This window comes from Gorilla gorilla, chromosome 8 (assembly GCF_029281585.2).
Source record: "Gorilla gorilla gorilla isolate KB3781 chromosome 8, NHGRI_mGorGor1-v2.1_pri, whole genome shotgun sequence".
In the NCBI taxonomy this organism is placed as follows: Eukaryota; Metazoa; Chordata; class Mammalia; order Primates; family Hominidae; genus Gorilla; species Gorilla gorilla.
In genome coordinates, this window is record NC_073232.2 from 109,317,399 (window position 1) to 109,340,118 (window position 22,720).

At 50.3% G+C, this 22,720-nt stretch overlaps 1 protein-coding gene across 3 annotated transcripts in view; it reads right to left on the reverse strand.

The window, feature by feature from the left end:
- Positions 1 to 22,720, reverse strand: part of SLIT1 (slit guidance ligand 1) — a 188,211-nt gene that overhangs the window by 37,539 nt on the left and 127,952 nt on the right. For all 3 annotated transcript variants that reach the window (XM_019035188.4, XM_055352623.2, XM_055352624.2), the window contains 11 exons: positions 21,592 to 21,663; positions 20,705 to 20,848; positions 13,423 to 13,586; positions 12,437 to 12,460; positions 12,154 to 12,298; positions 11,455 to 11,529; positions 11,118 to 11,261; positions 7,816 to 7,959; positions 7,345 to 7,511; positions 4,437 to 4,569; positions 2,143 to 2,211 (listed from right to left, as the gene is read on the reverse strand). In XM_019035188.4, coding sequence (XP_018890733.3) covers positions 2,143 to 2,211; positions 4,437 to 4,569; positions 7,345 to 7,511; positions 7,816 to 7,959; positions 11,118 to 11,261; positions 11,455 to 11,529; positions 12,154 to 12,298; positions 12,437 to 12,460; positions 13,423 to 13,586; positions 20,705 to 20,848; positions 21,592 to 21,663 — 1,281 coding nt within the window. The remainder of the gene's footprint in view (positions 1 to 2,142; positions 2,212 to 4,436; positions 4,570 to 7,344; positions 7,512 to 7,815; positions 7,960 to 11,117; positions 11,262 to 11,454; positions 11,530 to 12,153; positions 12,299 to 12,436; positions 12,461 to 13,422; positions 13,587 to 20,704; positions 20,849 to 21,591; positions 21,664 to 22,720) is intronic.

Here is a 22,720-nt window from a genome sequence, read left to right on the forward strand (position 1 = left end):
TCTGGCTCCTGCCTGGGATTCTGACCTCATCTCTCACCCACTGCTTTGCCCCTTTTGATCCATCTGCCATGAGGGTGGCACCAGAGCAATCTCTCTATGACATAAAGCTGACGAAACCCCACAGTGGCACCCATGTGCCTAGCATGTGGACTCCAGGCCCTCTAGCTGGCCACCTGTCGGCACTCCTGGGTCTGGCCCCTGCCCCTCCCTCCCTCTGCTCCCTGCTCTGAAGGCTTCCTAGGCTTAGGATTCACTAAGCTTCTTGAAGTTCTCTGAGCAGACTACACTCTGTGGCCCCAGACAGCTTATTCCCTCTGCCCACCAATGAACTCCAGCTCGTGTTCCAAGATGCCTTCCCCGCAAGCCGCCTCCCTGAGTTGATCACATCCTCCTTGAGCCACAGCCCTAATCAGCAATGACCTCTGTTGGAACCCTTATCACCCACACGACTTTATGCGCTCCCTCCCCTCCCCTGCATCCTCCCTAAACCATGACAGTCTGGAGAGGGGGCCGTGACTTCGGGGCCTTCACATCTGCCCACTTCATGCGCTCTCAGCTCAGGAAACATTTAGAAAATGCAACGATGTGCCGTGCCTTCATCTTCTCCTCCTGAACGTTCCTCTAATCTAATTCCAAATCATTCCACTGTCTTTGGAAATATATTTAAGTGCTCTACTGAATGTTCAACACACTTTGTGGTCCTCCCCTGTGATGAGGAGGTGGTGGTACTTCAGCCCCCAAGAGGCAGTTTCACTGGCTCAAAGCACTCTGACACCAGCCACTGAATCACACTACTCCATCCCTTCTCCACCCCTCCCATTGGAACATTCAACACACATTGGCCAGATCATTAAGCAAAGACAGATAAATTGGAGCTTCAAAATTCTGTAAGCCAGAGCCGCCCAAAGTAGCCAGTCCTTGAACTAAATTTCACCAACCCACAATAAGAAACTTGGGCCAAGATCCGGTCACCACACCTAGCTTAGTTTAGCGAACATTGTTTCCATAGCAAGACTTTCTCAACAAAGGAAGCAATACATTGATTTAGATTCTGGTGTAAGCGCCATATCTAATTACAAACCCATCACAAACAGTTCTGGGACTGATGTGGGCCCGTAGATTGCACTTGGAGTGGGACTGCTCCAAATCACACTAAGATGGAATGTTCTCTGGACTTCTTTTTGGTAGAATCTGGTCAAGGAGCAGATAAAGACAATTGAAGTGAGGAGCTAGGTAGGCTAGAAAACTAAAAGGAGCTGAACTTATTATCCTGAGGCTTATTTTGTATATTTTCATGGAGTAGAAAGGGTCAAAGGTGGAAATAATAGAAAAGCAGAGGCGTAGCCTGAAGAAAAACTTAGTTACATGTATGTATTTGTAGCTGCCATAGTTGATACCTGGTTTGAGAGCTGAGCTGGACCGAGAAGCTTTCCATCACCCTCCACTTTTCCCGGCTCCTTGGCTCCTAACCTTGCAAGAATAACCCCCTTTGTGTGTGTGTGTGTGTGTGTGTGTGTGTGTGTGTGTGTGTGTGTGTGTGTGTGTGTGTGTGTGACGGAGTTTTGCTCTTGTTGCCCAGGCTGGAGTGCAATGGTGCGATCTTGGCTCACTGCAGCCTCCACCTCCCGGGTTCAAGCGATTCTCCTACCTCAGCCTCCCGAGTAGCTGGGATTACAGGCATGTGCCACCATGCCCGGCTAATTTTGTATTTTTAGGAAAGATGGGGTTTCTCCATGTTGATCAGGCTGGTCTCGAACTCCAACGTGAGTTCGAGAGGTTATCCGTCCGCCTCAGCCTCCCAAAGTGCTGGGATTACAGGTGTGAGCCACCGTGCCCGCCCGGCCAGGATAACCCCTTTTAACAGTCACGACCAGCCTCACGGGGGAGCTTTGTTTGGGGAGACGGCGTGGGCAGGAGGAGGAGGCAGGTCCAACCCAACATGGCCTGGAACTATGTAATTGCCAATCGTGGCCACTAGGTGGCAAAACAGCTCTAGGCACAGCTGTTCCCAGAGGGGAGCGGGGAAAGGAAAAGAAGCGGGATCTGCCCAGAAGTGAGGTCCGTAGGAAATTCCAGGAAAGCCGGAGTCCTGATGGTGAGATGCCAAAGGCCCTCCTGTCCTCAAGCGGCCTGGATACTTACACGAGCTGCAGGTACTTGAAGGTAGACAGCTGTCCCGGAACCAGCGTGAACTGGTTCCCGTCCAAATAGCTGCAGAGAGAACACGGCGGCGTTAGTGCCCATCTCCACCTCTGGTGGTGCCCCATGCTGGGGACAGCCTTCCCTGCAGCCAGGGACTTCGCTCTCATTTCCTCTCCTCCACATAGGCCACACGATGGGCCCAGAATCACTTATGGGAGGTGAAAGTATGTACGTTGTTGAAGCCATCTGGGGAGGTGCCACCCAGAGGACTTGGTAAAAAGCCAATAGTCACGTGGCCTCTCTCGGTTCTCTTCTCGCTTCCCTTCTCACCCTCCCAGCCTCCTCCTTGTCCATGGACACTCCCCGGGCCCCTGCCTTCCCCTCCCTGCTCTGCTCTTTCCTGGCCAAATAGATCTGATTTGCATGTTACCGGGCCCTGCCAGCTCCCAGGGCCCCCTGTCCACCTGCTGGCATGGGCTGTGAAGCTGATTCACAGCCAGACTGCCCAACCAGTTTCCCCTCATTCCATCAGCACCCCTCTGCTTCCTGCCTTCCAGGCTCCGCACCCTGATGTCGCTTCTCCTCCTCCCTCTGCAGCCAGTGCCACCGCTGCTCTCTCACGGCTTGCTTTCGTTGCACTCTCATGCCACCCGCCGACTGTGCACCACCACCCATGCCCGGGCTCCTGCTGCAGCCTCTTCTGTCTGTTCTCTGCACCTTGGACCTCCCTTCTGGCCTCCACTCTACTCACCGCTATCCAAGTCACTGTCCTTAAAACCAAGCCCACAGAAATCCTCCTAAGCCCGAAGCTTCCCAAGGTTCCCATTTCTACAGGATAGAGCTTGGGATTCAAGATGCTCTGAACCTCCCCCTCTTCCCTTCATTGTTGACCATTCATGCCTCCAGCCTGAAGGTGCTAAGCAGTGGCCCAATGCCAGGAGCTGAGCCAAGCTGGGCTCCAGCACAGGATCCCCACCCCCCAACTAACTACAGCCTGCAGGACAGCTCTCCCCCACTTCCCAAAGTCCCAGAGAGGAGCAAAAGGAAGGCTGTGCTCATCCTTACCCCTCGCTCTGCATCATACAAACTGACTTCCCACCCATCTCGTTTGATCCTCGAAGCAGTCCTCGTCCATATACCCAAGTAGTCCCATTTCACAGATGACAAAACTGAGGTTTAGAGAAGTTAAAAGATTTTCGCAGGCTCTGAACTTCACCATCTTCAGTCAAAGAAGGTAGGCTGCCCCACCCATCCCATTATTCTCAGGGCTGCTAGGAGGCTCCAAGGAGAAAACAAGGACTCATGAGGTTTGTAGGACACTAACTCTGCAGTGGAAAACAGGGTGAAGACGGGGCAGGCCAGGCCCAGGAAAAGGCCCACAGTGGTTGATGTGCTTGTGAAGAAAAGGCCAGCCTTGCTGATAATGCAAGAAATAACAAATAGAAGCCTCATCGCTGGTCCTGGGGGTGAGGGGAGAAAAGCTCAGCTTTGGAGGCCTGGAGGGATCAACCCCAGAGCACAGGAAGAGGTCAGAGGTCAGGAGCTGGCCAGAGTCTTTCATTGGGAGGTGTCTGCTGAAGAAGTCCCAGCTCTCCATTCCTGTTTGTCAAATGCATCTACGTCCAATCCTCCACATGCGCTCAGATACCAAATACCAATCAGCCAGGATTTCAGCACCATACTCAGTGCTGACCCAGGGAAGCAAGAAGGCCACTTTCTCACATGGTCAATGGGAGTGCAAAGGAAACAGATTTTCTTGGAAGACCATCAGGCAAAAGGCAGCAAGAGTCCTAAAAACGCACCGCTCTCTGACCGGTGATTTCAGTGAAGGGGTGTTAGCACTGGTGCTATTTATGACAGTAAAAAAAAATTGGAAACAACTTAAATATCCAACAAAAGGGGTTTTGTTATCTGGGTCATAGTAGATTCATGTGAAGAACACTACACTGCCGGTACAAAAATCACATTTGTGTCTTCATGACACAGGAGCCTGAGACAATGACAGGCGGGAAAGCAAGGTTCTCCTCATTTTAAAGGCGGAGCTTAGTTTAAAGGGAGGAAGCACTCGCTGCCATGAGGTCATCAGGTGACCGCAGAGGGGGAATCAGAGAGAAGCTCAAAGCCTTTCTGGAGGCAGTGTTTTCTGCAAAGCCCGAACTCCAGTTCCTAGTCAGCTAATGCCTGCTCTTGGTCACCTCCTCCTCCCATGGCTAGGCCCCAGCCCCTCAGGAAATGCCCCCACTGTCCCCGTCCGGTGGACCCACGTGAAGGGGGCAAGGCCTTGAGCTACTCACAGTTCTGTGACATTCTTGGGAATGCCCTTGGGCAGGGCCCGCAGGTGCTTGTTGCTGCATCGGACCACGGTGTCCAGGCAGGCGCACTCCTGTGGGCACTGTGGGCGGGGCAGGCAGCTCCCCTCCTCCTGGCCTAGGGAAGAAGGCACGAAGCCCCTGTCAGGGAGGTGGACGGGCCGCTGTAGGGCCTCCTACAGTCAGGGCCATGCTCTAGGGCCTCTCAGAACAGAAGACCCCTCTGACACTACCTTGGCCATCAGTAAGTCTCTGCACCACACCTCCCCCCCAGCCACCACCGCCACCAGGGATGAAGCCCCCTGGAGCAGTTTTGAGGTTAAAATAGGTCTTGAGTTGATCTCTTTCTCCTCAAACTCAAAGTGGACCTGGTCAAAGTAGAACAGGAGGATGGCCGCGCACCATCCCATCCCCGGAGTGCCTGCTACTCCGGGCACTGGATCGACATTGTCTCCTTAACAGCACAGTCAGGGGTGCAGCATCGTCCCCTAGAATGCAGGCCTGAGGAGGATGGAGACCTGGGCCTCTTTTCTCCTCTTTTTTCACTGATAGAGCCCAGTGCCTAGTGCAGTGCCTGGCACGCAGCAGCCCTCAAAACAGATGAGTTGAGTGAATCAATGAACAAGTGGATGAATTTCCATTTTATTGAGGTCTGGAGACGTTAGGCAACTTGCTTGAATCATAAAGTGGGTCCAAGGCAATGCAGAGTCTGAGCCCAGGTCTGGCTGCCGCAAAATCCGAGCCCTCGATACCACACCATCCCTTCATTGATTCATTCATCTATTCAATAAATCTGCGCCTTCCTTTCTGCTGATTGGGTGTCAGAGAGATGATAATATCACCACGATCGGAGTTCTTGAGGACACTGGGATGCTGGTAGCACATGCTCCCGGGTGACAGTGACCATCAGTTATGCAGGTCACTTGTGTGCAGGTCCCACATGATAAGGGTGAACTCACTGAATCCTCAGAACAGCTCTCTAGTGAATGTGTTACTATTAGCCCATTGGAGCAATGAGGAAACTAAAGGCAGAGTGGTTCAGAAACTTGCCCCAGCCTGGAGCAAGCAGCCTGCCTCCAGAACCTGCTCGATTGGCCACCAGCCTCTCAGCAGCAACATCTTAGAAATATTCACATCCTTTCACCTCTAGGAAGCTGTTCTAGGGGGGAGTGGAATATATACGTAGGGAGCATCTACAAGGGTGCTCCTGGCAGCACGATGCATTGGAGCGGGACTTAGGAGGTTGTCTGAATGTCCAGCAGCAGGGGGCTGCTTACATAAATTGTGGAGCCTTCCAGATAGCGGTCCATCCTGTTGAAAGGTTTTCACAGGTGGCCCTGCAAGATCCTCTGTGTGCCACACTTGTGCACATGACCACACAGCAAAGATCTGGAAAGCCACATAGCAAATGTCGACAGGAGTTATCCAGAGTTGGGGCATGGGGGCCGGGGGGTAGTGGGCAAATCGGTAATTTTTTTTACCGATTCTCATTCTGTTGCCCAGGCTGGAGTGCAACGGTGTGATCTCGGCTCACTGCAACCTCCACCTCCCGAATTCTAAAGATTCTTCTGCCTCAGCCTCCCAAGTAGCTGGGACTACAGGCATGCGCCACCATGCCTGGCTAATTTTTGTATTTTTAGTAAAGAGAGGGTTTCAGCATGTTGGCCAAGGTGGTCTTGAACTCCTGACCTCAGGGATCTGCCCGCCTCAGCCTCCCAAAGTGCTGGGATTATAGGCATGAGCCTCCGCGCCTGGCCTGTCAGTAACTTTTTTTAAATCTTCCTTCTGGTTGTCCTTGGTTGTTGTTGTTTTAAGGAATGAAGATGCATTTCTTTTGTAAAAAGAAGGATAAAAGGAAACCGTATCTTGGAAAAAATAATGCTTCCAAAGGATAGTTAATGACGTGAGAAAATGCCCAAAATATATAGTTAGGTTTTAAATGAATCAGAAATTTTTAAAAAGACTTGCAAGCTATTATTATATAAATTAATAAAATATATATGTAAATAGTATAGACTTTTTTTAATTTTAGAAGTCGGAAGCAAAAGTATTCTTAGAGAATTCATTAATTTTGTTTAGAAAATACCCTGATGGTGTTTCTTGGGGTGAAAGTCAGAGCTCCCCACTGCCATGTGGCCTGGCCAGGCCAGCTGAGGGTGGAGCTGCCACTGGGAGTAGGCTGCAGGGGGTAGAGGGCAAGAAAGGGAGAGACCAGGGAGAAGGGAGGCACCTTAGCACCCAGAAGTGGAGAAGGGGGCTGGAAGCTGAGGTCAGCCAGGGAGAAATTCCCTGCGGCAGGGTGCTGAGAGACGCTAAGGACGGGATGGCTGCACTGAGAAAAATCTGCTTCCTACAGTGACCTTCCGTGCTTGGTGCTGTGGCAAAAAAATGAGGGATGGGGCTACCCTGAGAAGTCCCAGGAAACAAGGCATTGGAGCAAACAGTGACCAGGGTTTCCTACATATGGGGGAGGGGACTCAAAAGGGTTCCATTGCATATTAAGATAAGGTGACCCCATGAGTCTAGAGCACTTAGGGACAGCCAAAAGGCAGGTCTGAGTTCACCAAACTTACAGAAAGAAACTACACTAAAATGGGAACTGTTTTCTCTGAGAGATGGAATAATAGGTAAAGTTTATTTCCTTCTTTTATCCGTATTTTCCCATTTCTTAAGGATAGGAACTTTATTGCTCTTATAACCACACAAAGACACCACCAGGCAGGGGCGTCTCCTCGCCTCTCCTGAAAACAGGGCCTCCCCTCCCCACCTAACCTCTCCTCTCAGGGGCATGCCAGGGGGTGCTGCCTGTCCACTCCCATCTTCCTCACCTGCCCCACCCCACTGGTTGGACCCAGGGCGCCCTCTCCCTTGCCACTGGGGGGCCACGAGTTACCTTCCTCACACCTGAAGTCAGGGAAGGCCACGTCCTGCAGGGGAATCTGCCGCAAAAAGTCAGGGTTCTGGCATCGCGGGTTCCCCGTCACGATCTTGCGCTTCCGTAGCCAGCCTCCTAGCCAGGCCAGCTGGCAGTTGCAGTTGAAAGGGTTGGCCAGGAGATTCCTGGAAGAGGCAGGCCAGGTGGCCATGGAGACACTCTGCCCCTCTTAGAGGTCCCAGCAAACCCCTCCTGTCCACCACGGACACAGGGCCACATGGCCACATGGCACTGTCTCCCAGACCACCACCCATCACCAAGAGGACCGGCTCTGAGGACTGGAGGGAGACTTCGAAATGTGGAATCCATGTTTCAGCAAACCATGAAGACCCAGCACCCCCAGGGTGAGCTCTGTCAAAGTGGCTGGCCGAGACGGTTGGGACGTTTGCTCCAGAGCCCCCGCCCGCCTGTCCTGGAGGCCGGACTCACAGTGTGGAGAGGGACTGGAGGGTGTCGAAGGCCCCTGGGGATACGGTGGTGATCTGGTTGTCGTAGAGCGAGAGGAGTCGGACGTTGCGCAGGCCCGTGAAGCTGTCGTTGTGGATGCAGCTGATGCGGTTGTTCCGCAGCATTCTGGGGAGGAACGGGGGTGGGAGGAGGGGACCCTTGCTGCCCTGCCAGCCATCCACCTGGGCCACGCAGCTTCCACCATCGTGGCTTGTTCACAGTTCTCCTCCATAGGCTGCGAGCCGCAGAGCCAGGAACACGCACCAGCCAGGCCCCGGCCAGGTGAGGCGAGTTTTACACACCTGTGCCTACTCCAGACCCGCCCCCGCCTCTGAGAAGCCTCGAGGCTCTGTCTCTTTCTCTCCCTGCCACTGCCCTGTCCCCCATGCTAGCCTTGCCTCCATGCTCTGGGTGCCCAGAGTTCCTGCCCGTCTTTAGGCCACGCTCCACATCAGTGCCCAGGAGACTTCCTGAAACCTAATCCATCATGTCACTCTCCAGCTTAAAGTCCACTAACAGCCTCCAAACTGCCCACCGAGTCATGCTCGAACTCCTTACTGTGACCTGAGACCATGTCTACCCAGACCCGGACCATCTCAGCCCTGGCACCTGCCTGCCTCCCTAGAGATGGACCAGCCCTCAGCCTGCTACACCGCTGTGACAGTTTTCTAGAATACTCTTTTGCCTCATCTACATCTGGAAAAGCTGCTGTTCATCTTCAAAAACCCAGCCCAAACCTGATGCAGTGGCTCATGCCTGTAAAAACAGCACTTTGGGAGGCCAAGGATTACTTGAAACCAGGGGTTTGAGACCAGCCTGGGCAACATAGCGAGACCTTGTCTCTACAAAAAAATTTAAAACTTAGCCAGGCATGGTGGTGTGCACTTGTAGTCCCAGCTGCTTGGGAGGCTGAGGCGGGAGGATCTCTTGAGCCCAGGAGTTCAAGGTTACAGTAAGCTATGATGGCACTACTGCACCCCAGCTGCCTGGGAGACAGAGTGAGACCCTGTCTCCCTAAACAACAACAATAACAACAAAAACCCAGCTCAATTTCACTTGCCAACCAAAAGTAAAAACAAAAACCAAGTCAACACAGGATAGCCAACTCACAAAAGAAATTAAAATGGTTTATCAACATTCACAAAAATGTTCAATGTTACTACTAATCAAAGACACTTACGCAATATTGATTTTTTGCCTGCCAAATTAAAAAAGAATGAAAAATATAATAATAATAATAATGACATCCAGGATCTGTGAGAGTGTGAGTGACTGGGCACTTCCACACACTGGCAGGAGATGCTCTTTATACCTCCCTGGAAGTGCATTTGGTGAGATGTAGCAAAATCCCCAAAATGACACTTTGTGTTTTCACCCGACTACTCCATCTTTAGGAATTCCTAACAAGAGTATTATCATACATTATACATGAACTTCACAATAAAGATATTGTCACAGAATGAATGTGATCCCCTCCAATCCCTATGTTGAAGTCCTAATCCCCAGTGTGATGGGATAAGGATGGGGGGGTCTTTGGGAGGTGATGAGGTCATAAGGGTGGAGCCCTCATGAATGGAGTTAGTGCCCTTATCAAGGGGATCCCAGAGAGCTCTCTTGCCCTCTTTCTACCGTGTGAGGACACAATGAGAAGTCAGAAGTCTGCAACCCAGAAGAGGGCCCTCGCCAGAACCCGTCCATGCTGGCACCCTGGTCTCAGACTTCCAGCCTCCAGAACTACTGTTGTCTATAAACCTCCAGTCTGTGGCGCTTTGTTATAGCAGCCTGAACCCACTAAGGCGGGTATCAATACAACATTGCTTATAAAAAAAAAATAGAAACAGCCTACATTGCCAATAATTATATAATACCTAGTCATTCCAATTGATGCAGAGCACTTTTTTTGTATTAGGAATTAAATGTGGAATGGAAAAAAATTTTAATATGTAATGGTGCTCATATTAAGTTTAAGGAAAAAGCAGGTTACTAAATAAAATGTACTAGTCCATTAGAATATTTCTGTATGAGTGCATGCATGTATGTATGTATGTGTGTATATGTATGTGTATGCAGGTTTAGAGGTATGTAAAAGACTGGAAAGACAGTTGTTTATACCAACAATTAACAGTGGTCATTTCTGGATAGTGATGGGGTATGGGCCCTTCTCTTCTCCTCTGTCCCTATCTAAGTCTTCCTTGGAAAGAATGCAGCTGACTGGACAGCCCCCACGCCCACATTTAAGGAATACTAGGTAAGCATAAAGAAAAATGAGGCAGCCTATAGGAACAGCCTGGAAAGATGGCAATGCTCTATTCACAGGTGAAAACAGCAAGCTGCAAAACATAGTGCATGATAAAATTTGCTTTTTGTAAAATAAAGGAACAAAAATCCACAGGGAGTCCCGTCACACATTCATTTACTTCTAAAAATTCCATGATACGTGCTCAGAGACAAATCTACATCCTGCTGCAGATTTGGGACTTATACCCAGGCAAGTGGCTTCCTAGAGCTGTGGTGTCCAATATAGTAGCCACTAGCCACATGTAGCTATTTAGATTTAAATGCATTAAAATAAAATGAAATTCAAAATTCAGTCCCTCAGTAGCACTAGCCACATTTCAACTGCTCCACAGCCACGTGAAGTGACTGGTCTGGACAGCGTAGACATGAAACATTTCCAACTCTGTGGGAGATCCGACAGACTGCCCTGTCTATGGGACATGATACACACCCTCAGGATCATCTGAAGAGCCAGCCCTGCTGGGGCAGATGGAGGGGGTGTCCTGCATCATGGAGGAGCAGATGACCCCAGGATCCCACTGAGCTCCAGATTCTGGTCAGCTCAGGCTGGGCTGTGGGTTATGGGATCCTAGCATCTCAGGGACAGTGCAGCATCCCTGCTCCCCTGTCTACACCCACTGAATCACCTTGGCAAGGTCATCCAGCCCCTCCTGCCTGCAGCAGTGCCAGCCACTCCTGAACTCATGCTGTGCTCTTGCAGCCTGACCAGAGGGCAACGGGAAGGGACCCCTAGAAGGGTCCACATGTCTCCATCCCTTGAGGCCAACTGGGCATTGGCCCCATGCCCCAGGGTACAAGAGAACAGGTCTCACCATAGAGTTGCCAACTTGATTACCTGTCCCAACACAGTCAGGATCCTCAGTTCTCCCCACCCTCCTGCAAGCTGGGCCCAGGGGAGGGGCTCCTCCAGCCTCTCTCTTCCTTTCCCTTGGCTTTGCCTGCCTCCTGCAGCTGGCCCACCCTGCTCCCCAGCTCTCCACACTCACAGGGTCCTCAAGCCATCCAGACCCCGGAACATGCCGCTCCGGATGGACTCCAGCTGGTTGGCAGTCAGGTGCAGCTCGCTCACAGAGGCTGCGCCCTCGAAGGCCCCATCTTCAATTTCTGACACCTTGTTGTTGCTCAGATTGCTGGGAGAAGAGGCAGGGGGGAGGATTACATATGGCCAGCAGCCAGGAGCTCAGGACCCTCCCTTCCTGCAGGCAACACCCCCACACACAGAGTCCTGGCCCCCCCAGTGGGAGCTGCCCCCACCCTGGCATTTCCCTTGTCCATCCCTGGCCAGCATCCCAACAGACACCTTCTCGCCAATGGGTAACTCACATTTTCTTCAGATGTGTAAGTTTTTTAAACATCCCAGTGGCCTCCAGGATGGAAATCTCATTGTTATTCAATCGCCTGTAAGAGACAAGAATGAACTTGCACATTCACAAATGATGGACATTTCAAATCCCTTCCAAACTGAGAATATTTGGGACTCAAGCAGAGAAGACTCCCAGAAGAATTTATCTGGCAAAGCAAATTGATCCTATTTCAAAGGAAGGCTGGGCCTAGTACTGGGAGAGGATATGAATGGGGATATTTTTAACATTAAAAATGCCATGAAAAATTTACAGACGTAAATGACAGATGCTTGCAGGCATCTATGCACATAGACATATGTGTACACAAATTCATATTTTTACATAGAGGAATAAAAATAACAAAGAGTTTTGGAATCATGTCCCACAGAATAAGACAAACGCATCGTTGAGAAAAGCCATCCCTGATTCAGGCTGGTGACCTGCCCTGAGTGCCAGAGACTGGCATCTGCTTTTGATGGGTGAGGGGGGCTGTGAATGAAGCAGAGGGCAGCAGGGGTGGGGTTTCTTCCTGCCCAAGCCAGCAGTTGGTATGTCCTGAGCCAGAGGCTCCAGTGGTTCAGCCCCAGACAGGGCTGGACCAAGAAAATCCTGGAGTAGGCCAAGGAGGGTTAGTGGCAGTTAGGGACAGGGGAGGGCTGGGGGGGCCAGGGACCCTCACAGTTCGGCCGTGGACTGGGGGATGCGCTCAGGGATCTTGGTGAGCTTCAGGCTGGAGCACTCCACCACGTTGGCCTCACAGCGGCACTTGTGGGGACAGACCACGTCGCTGCTGCACTCGCTGTTCAGCTGGTAATCCTCCGTGCCTGCCATGAGAGGGTGGGGGCAGGGGCTGAGGAGCCCAGGGCAGGCTCCCAGCAGTTTGGGTCAACCAAGGCCCCCAGCCTGCCCACCCACTGCCACCATTCCCGCCAGGCTGGCCTTGGATCCCCCCACTCTCCTACCTGGAATGAAGTACTGCTCTTTGGCTGGGGAGAGAAGCAGAAATACCATAATGCAGGAATCAGCCAGGACCTGCAGTAACAGCCCAGGCCCCAGCCCCACTACTCAGCTGAAGGCACCCCAGACAGGGCTGAGGAGCCCATCTGCCCAGTCCCTGTGTGCAGAAGGGCGAGCTACAGAGCACACATGTTCCTTGCCCAGGCTGACACTGGGGGTGTCGCATCCAGTTAAACCTCTTGCAAGGAGTGCCAAAACCATCGAGCTCTCACTCGCAATGGCACAAGGTGGGGACCATGCTAACTTTACAGGTGGGGACGGGGTACAGGTGGCGTCAGGACCTTGACCAGGATCTAGGCTCAGAAGCTGCCCCACACTGTCCCCAGCCAGATGCCACGTGGACTATAATTGCTAAGGCTGTTTCTGCATCCCAAAGCCTGGAGGAGGCTCCTATCTCACTAAGGAGGGTTCCCAGGCCTCCTGGGTGTCTTAAAAGGCTTGACAACAAAGGCATAAAAGAGAACTGGCTAAAAGTGGCGGGACCTGAGTCCTCCCTCTGGGACCTTCACCAAGCCTTGCTTCTTCCCTAGGCCTCAATAAAATGAGGTGGGACTGAACTACCATTCAGATCAAGTCTAGAATTTTGGGCCCACACCCTCCAGCCTGGGTTCACAGTAATGAAAGACACCTTTGTGGGAGCCATCCAGGAAACATCAGGGGGTCCCTGAGCAGGCTGAATACAGACAGACAAGCAGACAGGTAGGCAGGCAGGCCGGCAGGGAGGCAGGTAGGTGAACAGGTGGGCAGGCAGGTAGGTGAACAGGTGGGTAGGCGGGCAGGTATGCAGGCGGACAGGTAGGCAGGCAGGCAGGCAAGTGAGCAGGCGGGTAGGTGGACAGGTGGGCAGGTGGGCAGGTATGCAGGTGGACAGGTAGGCCGGTGGGCAGGTGGGCAGGCAGGTAGGTGGACAGGTGGGCAGGCGGGAAGGTACCTGAGCACCGGAACTTCTTGCTCTTGATCTGCCCGATGCGCTTGTTGGCGAGGCGCCGGGGACTGGCACAGCGGGCACCACTAGTCTCGATGGGATTGGTGCGCAGGAAGTCTGCCAGCCACTTGAGGTTACAGTCGCAAATGAAAGGGTTCTGGGCCAGGTGCCTGTCCAAAGCAGGCAGATCAGCTATGAGAAACAAGGGCTGCAAACCCGCGCTGACCTCCACCGGGACAGGGCCTCGTTGTGGCTGGGGCCAAGGAGGCTGCCTGTGGCCTGGAGCCTAGGGTCAGCCACGGGGGGAAAGGGAGAGTGGGGTGAACCCCCAGGGTGCAGCCCACCGCCTCTGGAGAGGTCCTGCCAGCGCACTACAGGTGAAGGGTCTCTGCCACCCGGAGCTTCCTGCTGTCCTACTTCCCATCAAGCCTCATTCTGCCCCTTCTCTTTCCACTCACCTTTCCCTCCCTCTGCCCTGGGACATTTCACGAGCATGAGCGGAGACAGGAAGGACCCAGAGGCTGGCCAGAGCACCCCTGGCCTTTCACAGGCAAGGAAGCCAAGGCCCAGAGAGGGTAACAAAACCCAGGACTGCAGGCGCCCAGGCCACAGCCTCTGACCCTCCCCAGTGGCCATGGGCCCTGGTTTGTCCCCTTTCCTTCAGACTCAGGTAGCAGCCTGTCTCCTATAGAGAGGGATGAGGCTGGGGTGGCAAGGCCTGCTGGAGTCCCTGGGCTTCACAGGGAGTCACCATCCCCACCCCAGGTCACAGGAGTGACCTCTCCTTGACCATTTTACAGCTGACTCTCAACACAAAGAAAACTCGGAAACCACGACTGAGCAGCCCCTTGCTGGGGATTCACTCAGATTCTCTCCCAGGCTGCCTGTGTTGTCAGCAGGATAAATGTGGGAATGGTGGCGGGGAGCAGATGGCCGTGATGGGTTGCTGTGTGTGACCCCATGCTGGCATGCCCACGGGTGGGCTCTGACAAACAGCGGGTTCAGACCAGCTACCTCTGAGCCACCACAGCACTGGGCATGCCCTGCTCATGGCTGTACAAACCGAGGCAGCCTGGGAAGAGCGTTCCTACACCTGTCCTGGCTCTGGAGAATCGCTTGAACCCAGGGGGCAGAGGTTGCGGTGAGCTGAGATTGTGCCACTGCACTCCAGCCTGGTCAACAAGAGCGAAACTCTGTCTTGAAAAGGAAAAAAAAGAAGTACGGGGAGACAGAGCAACAGGCCAACTCAAAGAGACTTGCCCTGCCATAGCCACTTTTCCTCCATCTAAGTGCCATCAGTTCAGGCCGTCTGACTTACTGGTCTCAGCCCAGGCCCCTGCAAGGGGCTGCAGGACTCTCCAAGCAGATGAGTAAACCCTTGCCCAGGGTCTGTGCCCAGCTCAGCTCAGACCTTGGCGGTGCGCTCTGCCATCCATCACCTCCTGGGCTCTGCCCTCTGGCCCCCGGTTGGGAGCTGGGTCCCTGCCACCTCTCCTTTGCAGTGTCTTTCCCTATTTCCCGCCTGAGTTCTTGCTCCTCTCAGCTCCACCAGGTGGACCAGGTCCCTCCCACCTCTTCTGCGTCAAGCTCAACATTTATTTCCCCTTTTAAACTTTCAGTTTGCACAGAGAGGATGTGTTTGCTGATATCCTGGGGGCAGAGTTTGTAGCTGATTTAAAACATACCAGGATTTAAGGACTGCTTATGACTCCTCCCCAGCTGCCCATCCACATCTGGCTGTGCCTCAGTGCCCCAGTCCCTGCCTGAACCAATTGCTTCCCTTTATTACCATCTTGGCAGAAAACTGTGTAAAGTCAATCCAATTGTGTTGTTTAGGCATGTATTAAAATACTCAAGGTGTGTGGTGTAGAATATCTCCTTTCTAAAAACAGGCTGTGCCAAAAACAACCTATAAAACTTGAACCACCCACAGAGACAGGTGGCTTCTGTACAAACTTTAGTATTTTATACAAATTAGAATTTTTAACAGTTTCAAAGAGCAGGAAGCTGGAAAGAGAAAACACTCAAGAGGAAGAAAAAAAATTCGTTTGGGAAAAAATAATCGTGTTAAAAGAACACCCAAAAACGTGCTGCATATGTGGCCACACAGCTGCCTCCCTGAACAGTTCTGGCAGTGGAAGGAAAGGAAGAGAGGACTAATTCTCAGTGTCTTTGTAGATATATGCATTAAGGAGTCACAGCTAAAAATCTTTGGAGGCAGAGGCTCAAAAGCATTAGTCGTTAGGGAAATGCAAATTAAAACCGCAATGAGATACCACTTCACACCCACTAGGATGGCTAGAATCAAAATGCAAAAAAAAAAAAAAAAAAAGACAAATAATACCAAGTGTTGGTAAGGCTGAGAATGAGAGAAATTTGGAGCCCTCATAATACACCACTGGTGGGAATGTAAAATAGTACAGCCACTTTGGAAAACACTGGCAGTTTCTTTAAAAAAGTTAAACATGAATTTACCATATGAACCAGAAATTCCAAAAGAAATGAAAATGTTGGCCGGGCGTGGTGGCTCACGCCTGTAATCCCAGCACTTTGTGAGGCCGAGGTGGGTGGATCACGAGGTCAGGAGTTCAAGATCAGCCTGACCAAGATGGTGAAACCCCGTCTCTACTAAAAATACAAAAAGAATTAGCCGGGCATGGTGGTGGGCGCCTGTAATCCCAGCTACTTGGGAGGCTGAGGCAAAGAATTGCTTAAACCTGGGAGGTGGAGGATGCAGTGAGCCGAGATCGTGCCACTGCACTCCAGCCTGGGCGACAGAGTGAAACTCCATCTCAAAAAAAAAAAAAGAAAGAAAGAAATGAAAATGTTGGTCCACACAAAGATTTGTGAGTGAATATTCATAGCAGCATTGTTCATAATGTCCCCAAAGTGGAAACCACCCCAAATGTCCATCACCTGGAATGGACAAGCAAATTGTGGTCTATTTACACAATGGAAAAATTATTTGGCGATCAAAAGGAACAAAGTACTGATACATGCTACAATATGAATGAGCCTCAAAAATGTTATGCTAAAGAAATAAGTCAGTCACAAAAGATGGCATATTGTATGATTCCGTTTTTTTTTTTTTTTTTTGGAGTCGGTCTCAGGCTGTCACCCAGCCTGCGTGCAGTGGTGCCATCAGCTCATTGCATCCTTGAACTCCTGGGCTCAGGGAATCCTCCCACCTCAGCCTCTTGAGTACTTGGGACCACAGGCATGCACCACCACACCTGGCTAATTTTTAAGAATTTTGTGTAGAGATGGGGATCTCACTATGTTGCCCAGGCTAGTCTCAAACTCCTGGCCTCAGGTGATCTGCCCACCTCAGCCTCCCAAAGCACTGGGATTACAGGTGTGAGCCACTGCACCTGGCCTGTATGATTCCATTTTTATGAAATGTTCAGAAAAGGCAATCTACAGAGAAAGAAAATAGATCAGTGATGGCCAGCAGCTGAGTCTGGAAATGGGGACAAGGGATTTGGAAGGGAAGGCGATGGAAATGTTCTAAAGTTGAATCATAGTTGAATTCTGGAAATTTACTAAAAATCATTGAATTGTATACTTAGAACAGGTGAACTTTATGGCATGTAAGTTATACCTCAATAAAGCTGTTTCTTTTTTTTAAATGTTAAATCTCTTGGGGCAAGTAAAACTGCAGCAAAATCAATACTGTTACACAGGGACTTCGCCACAGATCTTGGAGCTACGGACAAATCAAACATGATTTGGTAAATTTAAATCTGCTCAGGTTTAATAAAATAAGACTCAGTCAAGAAACTGAACCACTTGAGGTTGTAATAATAGTACCTGATAGTACCTTGGATTTATATTTCTTTTATTCTTATTCTAAATTGTAGTTCAGTTGTTAACATCTAATAGATGTGCATGAAAGTTCAGTGTTGCTTTACAGCCTTCAATAATGAGCTCTGTTCTTACAGAAAAAGCACAATTAAAGGGGCAGCTAAGTAATTTCTTGGTGATGGTGAAGAGATGCCTGAGATCAAATTCCTGTTTTACCGGATGTTCTGCAACATTGGGTGTGTCACGTAACCTCTCTCAGTCTTTGTTTTAGGTAAAATCAGGATGATAGCACCTACCTTCATAGCATCACTGTAAGTATTAAGATAATACATGCAAAGAACAGTGGCTCACATGAGTCTCTCATTCCCATTCCCCATCCCCAAGGTTTTCCTGTGTGTGAGTCCCCGGCCAGTAAATCTCCTTAGCATGTTTCTCTCAGACATTCTGCCAGCTGCTTAAAATAGTCCACCTTGCCAGTGTCTCCCTGTACCCTCTAATTTCACATACTTGGCAAGGTTTCCCCATGGGGCTTCCTCTTCGTCTCCTTGGCTATAAGTAAATTAATTGGGAGGAGTTGGGCTGCAGGCAAATTTGTGGGCTTTAATGAGTTTGTCTTTGTGGCTGACATCTCTGGTGATGTGCAGAGTCCCCAGGGGTCATGCGCTGTACCTTTTACTCAGCATGTTTGGAACCTATCCCAATACCCCATGTAGATGTTATCTGATGAAGAGCACTGCCTGGCATAGACAGGGGCAGGGATTACAGCGACAACAATGGACACAATAATATTAATAATTAATGCTCATTAAATGCACACCACAGAACCCACAAGTCAGCACATCCCGTCTAACTGCAGGCTCAGAATTAAAGATGTAGAATCAAGGGGACCATTTAATTGCCTAAGTTTAACCACAAAACAGATGAGAATTTTCCTTACGTGGAAACATTCCAGTTAAATATAAGGATTCTGTTTTAAAGCATAGTCACAACTGCATTAGAAATGAAAAAAGAATGTTAGAATTCTGATATGGTTTGGTTGTTCGTCCCCACCAAATCTCATGTTGAAATGTAATCCCCAGTGTTGGAGGCGGGGCCTGATGGGAGGTGTTCGGATCAGTGTTTGGTGTTTGGTTGAATTTGTATCAGTCTGCTTTTGTGTTTCTATAAAGGAATACCTGAGACTAGGTAATTTATAAAGAAAAGATGTTTACTGGGCTGAGAGTTCTGTGGGCTGGACGAGTATGGCACCAACAACCGCTCGGCTTCTGGTGAGCCTCAGGAAGCTTACAATCATGGCAGAAGGCGAAGCAAGGCTGGGCATGAGAGTGGATCCCTCATGAATGGCTTGGTGCTGCCCTTGTGATAATGAGTGAGTTCTTACTCTGAGCTCATGCAAGATCTGATTATTTAAAAGAGCATGGCACTCCCCCTCCCTCTCTTGCTCCTTCTCTTGTCACGTGACGTGCCTACCCTTGCTTCGCCTTCTGCCATGATTGTAAGCTTCCTGAGGCCTCACCAGAAGCCAAGCAGATGTTGGTGCCGTATGTGTACACCCCACGGAACTGTCAGCCAAGTAAACCTCTTTTCTTTATAGATTACCTAGTCTCTAGTATTCCTTTATAGTAACACAAAAACAGACTGATACAAATTCAAAATCACCATTTCAGGATTGCTAATGAATTAATGGGTTCAAACACTGAGATCAATGGCTGTTTTTATTACAAAAGGGAGACAGCCAGACATCTGTCTGCCTTCTGACGGGAAGTCCACAATCCCATCTATAAAATCATCTTGCCAAATAAATCAATCAAAACTGAACCTGACCAAGCTCCTAGATCCAATTTTCAATCTGCAGGACACAGAGAAGACAGAGGAACATGTGAAACTACACCACAGGGAAGCAATCAACAAAGTCTAGACCCTACAGAACCAATGATGCAGTGTCTTCAACAAATCAATTACAAGGAAAAGAGAAATGGAGAGGACACATAGATAAAAAGCAACTTAAGAGGTACATCAACCAACATAAACCAACATCAGCCAATTATATTGCACAGGCTTTATTTAAATCCTGATTCAAACTATTAAAAAATTGCATAACATTCTGGGCTTGGTGGCTAACATCTGTAATCCCAGCACTCTGGGAGGTCGAGGCGGGTGGATCACGAGGTCAGGAGTTTGAGACCAGCCTGGCCAACATGGTGAAACCCCATCTCTATTAAAGATACAAAAAATTAGCCAGGCGTGGTGACGGGCGCCTGTAATCACAGCTACTTCAGAGGCTGAGGCAGGAGAATCACTTGAACCTGGGAGGTGGAGGTTGCAGTGAGCTGAGACTGTGCCATTGCACTCCAGCCTAGGTGACAGAGCTAGACTCCAGCTCAAAAAACAAAAAACAAAAACAAACAAAAAAATTGCATAACATGTAAGAGACATTTGGAAATTTGAATACTAATTAGATACTCAATGATATTAAGGAATTAATTATACAGGATTGGAAGCTGGGTGATGAAAACTTGGGGGTTCACCATAGCACTCTGTTTTTTTTGAAACAGGGTCTCTCCGTTGCCCAGGTGGGAGTGCAGGGGGTGTGACCACATGTCACTGTAGCCTGAACCTCCTGGGCTCAAGCAATCATCCTACTTTAGCCTCCCAGGTAGCTGCGACTACAGGTATGTGCCATCACACCTGGCTACTTTTTTAAAAAAAATTTCTTGTGGAGATGGGGTGCCCAGCCCTGTTACCTAGGCTGGTATGGAACTCCTGGGCTCAAGCAATCCTCCTGCCTCGGCCTCCCAGAGTGTTGGGATTAGAGGCATAAGCCACCATGCCTGGCCCACAGTACTACTCTTAATCTGCTTATAATTTTCCACAATAAGATATTACAACAAATTACCAGATTTATTGTTCTCTAATTTTTTATTCATAGTCACCATTGTCATTACTGTATTTCATCTGATTTGACATTATGAATTGTAAGAGGCACTACTATTTTTTGTACTATCAATAAAGAACAAAATGCTGCCAACTAAGTGATGTACCACTGATTATAACATGCATCCCAGTTTCAGAGCTGTTAATGTGGAAACAACATGTGTCTTAGAATCAGCGTGATATATCATCATCATCACCATCAATATTATTGTTAGCTAAAGGCAGCATTTATCAAGCACTTGTGATGAGCTAAGCTTCATACAAACATCCTCTTTAATCTCATAACAACCCTATGGGAAGGCATCCCCATCTTATGGATAAATAAAAATGAGGCCCAGAGAAGCTGCCCAGAATCACACAGCCAATAAGAGGCCTAGGTGGACTTTGAACCTAGGGTGGTCTAACCCAGGTCTGTGTCCTTCCTCTGTAAGAGGCCACCCCCAGTGAGCACAGCAGCCCAGAGCCAGACAGCTGCCTGTCCCTGGAGGCTGCAACCTCCCCCAGGCCCACCTGCTGGGAGGGGAGAAGAAGAAGGCATCAGGGCACTCACAGAGTCTGGATGGCCCGCAGGGAGGTGAAAGTGCCCTTGGCGAGGCTCTGGATCTTGTTGTCATATAGGGAGAGCAGTGAGAGGTTCTGCAGGTCCTGGAAGGCATCGGGCCGGATGCAGTTGATCTTGTTGGCATTCAGGAGCCTATGGGCAGAGCCAGGACCAAGTGGTGAGGAGAGAGGCTCGACCTGAGACCCATCTCAGGTCCTGAGCACCTTCTTCAGTCCCGGCCTGCGTTATTACAGGGAGGAGCCCACCGGAGCAGGCCCAGGGAATCTGCCCTCTGGATGTCTGCCCCACGGAGAGGGGCCCAGAACTCTGACTGCCTTCTCCATGCATAGGGACATCTCGGTCAACCCACTCTTCTCTCTTTCCAAGAACTGCTAGAGATGCCCTGTGGGATTCCGGGAAAGCAGAGAGCCACCTTGTGAAGGCATTTTTGGGGGGGCTCCTCCTCCTTCCCAGAGGTCCATTGGGTTCCCCAGGCAGCTGAGTTGGAGCATTTGTGTTCTATGCCTCTTGAGCCCTGGGAGACAATCCCTGCCTGAAAGTTCATGGTTCAAGGAGGCCGAGCTGGCCTGGGTGTCCCCCTGCAGGAGAAAGCTCTGTGCCCAGCCACACTAAGTTCCTCAGGAGCACGGGCCGAGTCTCAGGAGCCTCTCTGCTTTGGCATCCTGTGAGCAGCTCTGAAGCTGCCTCTACCTCCCTCTCTAGCCTCTGCAGAGCCCTGGAGATTTTCTCAGCCCTAGTGGGTCTGCCTGTCTTCCAAGCTCATTGTCTCAATCGAGTCCCATACCCCAGAGAGGCCTAAAGGGACAGTCTAGCAGGCCAGAGGAATGCTGGCCCTTCCCTGGGTCCCACCCAAGACACCCAGGATTCGTTCTTACAGGAGCTGTAGGGTGTATAGGCCTCCAAACACACCACGGGGGAGGTCTGTGATCTTGTTTCCATAGAGGACCCTGGAGAAAAGGCACCAGAGAGGAGGGTTAGAGGACAGCCCACCAGGGCAATAGCACAGCTCTGCAGACGGCCCCAGCTCAACAGCGCTGCCCCTAAGCCACTTACATGGAGCACATCCTAATGGTGTATATTTGTTATAGCAACTTGTCCACAGATGACAGTAAAGTGTCTTAAGAAAGCGTTGCCTGCTTCTGGGCGTAAAGTGCCCTATGGGCTAGAGATGCCCCTGACTCCAATCACTAACAAAGCAGCTCCTGCTCCACCGCCCTCACACGTGGACCCCACAGAAGGCTGCAAAGGGGCGCTTCCTGGGAAATTCATCTGGTCCAGAATCCAAAAGGAGATTGTTGAGAGAAGAGAAAATCCCATGGGCAGGAATAATTAACATATTTTCAGAGAGTTACAGGAAAAAATAGAATGCCAGACGGCACATGCAGTGTGAGATCCGGATGGTGGGACTTCAAGCATTTTTTTTTTTATACTTTAGCATTTTCAAAGTTTTCTGCATTGAGCATGAATTCCATGTATAGGTTTTTTAAAAAAACAAAAGTTCAAAAAAACACATGTAGACATAGGTGGGTTCAGGAGGACAGTGAAAACATCCAGGAGGTTTGGGGAGGGGGGTTGTATGCCATTCCCAATATCATAATGGGACCCCACAAGCTACCCTCGTAAACGTTCAAGCTGAGTAAAAAATCCTGGGTACTTCGTCTTCAAACATGGCTTCAAGGTCATTCCTGGAGTGGGGCACAGCAACAGCAAAGGCCCTGCAGTGGGAGCTGTGTGTGCCTGTCGTGTGTGGACAGGTGACAGGGCCAGTGTGGCTGGAATGGAGGGAACAAATGGGACAGTAACTTGGTCTTTACCCAGCCAGCATCAGGAAGCCATTGAGACAGCATCAGATTCCCATTTCAGAAACACCCCTCAAGCTGCTGGGTGGGAAATGGAGCAGAGGGGGCAGGAACTGAAGCAGGGAGGCAAGGTCAGGGCTGGCCGAGGTACACACTGTTGATGGGGTGTACTGGAATCATCCACGTTCCTATATGCAGGGAGGTG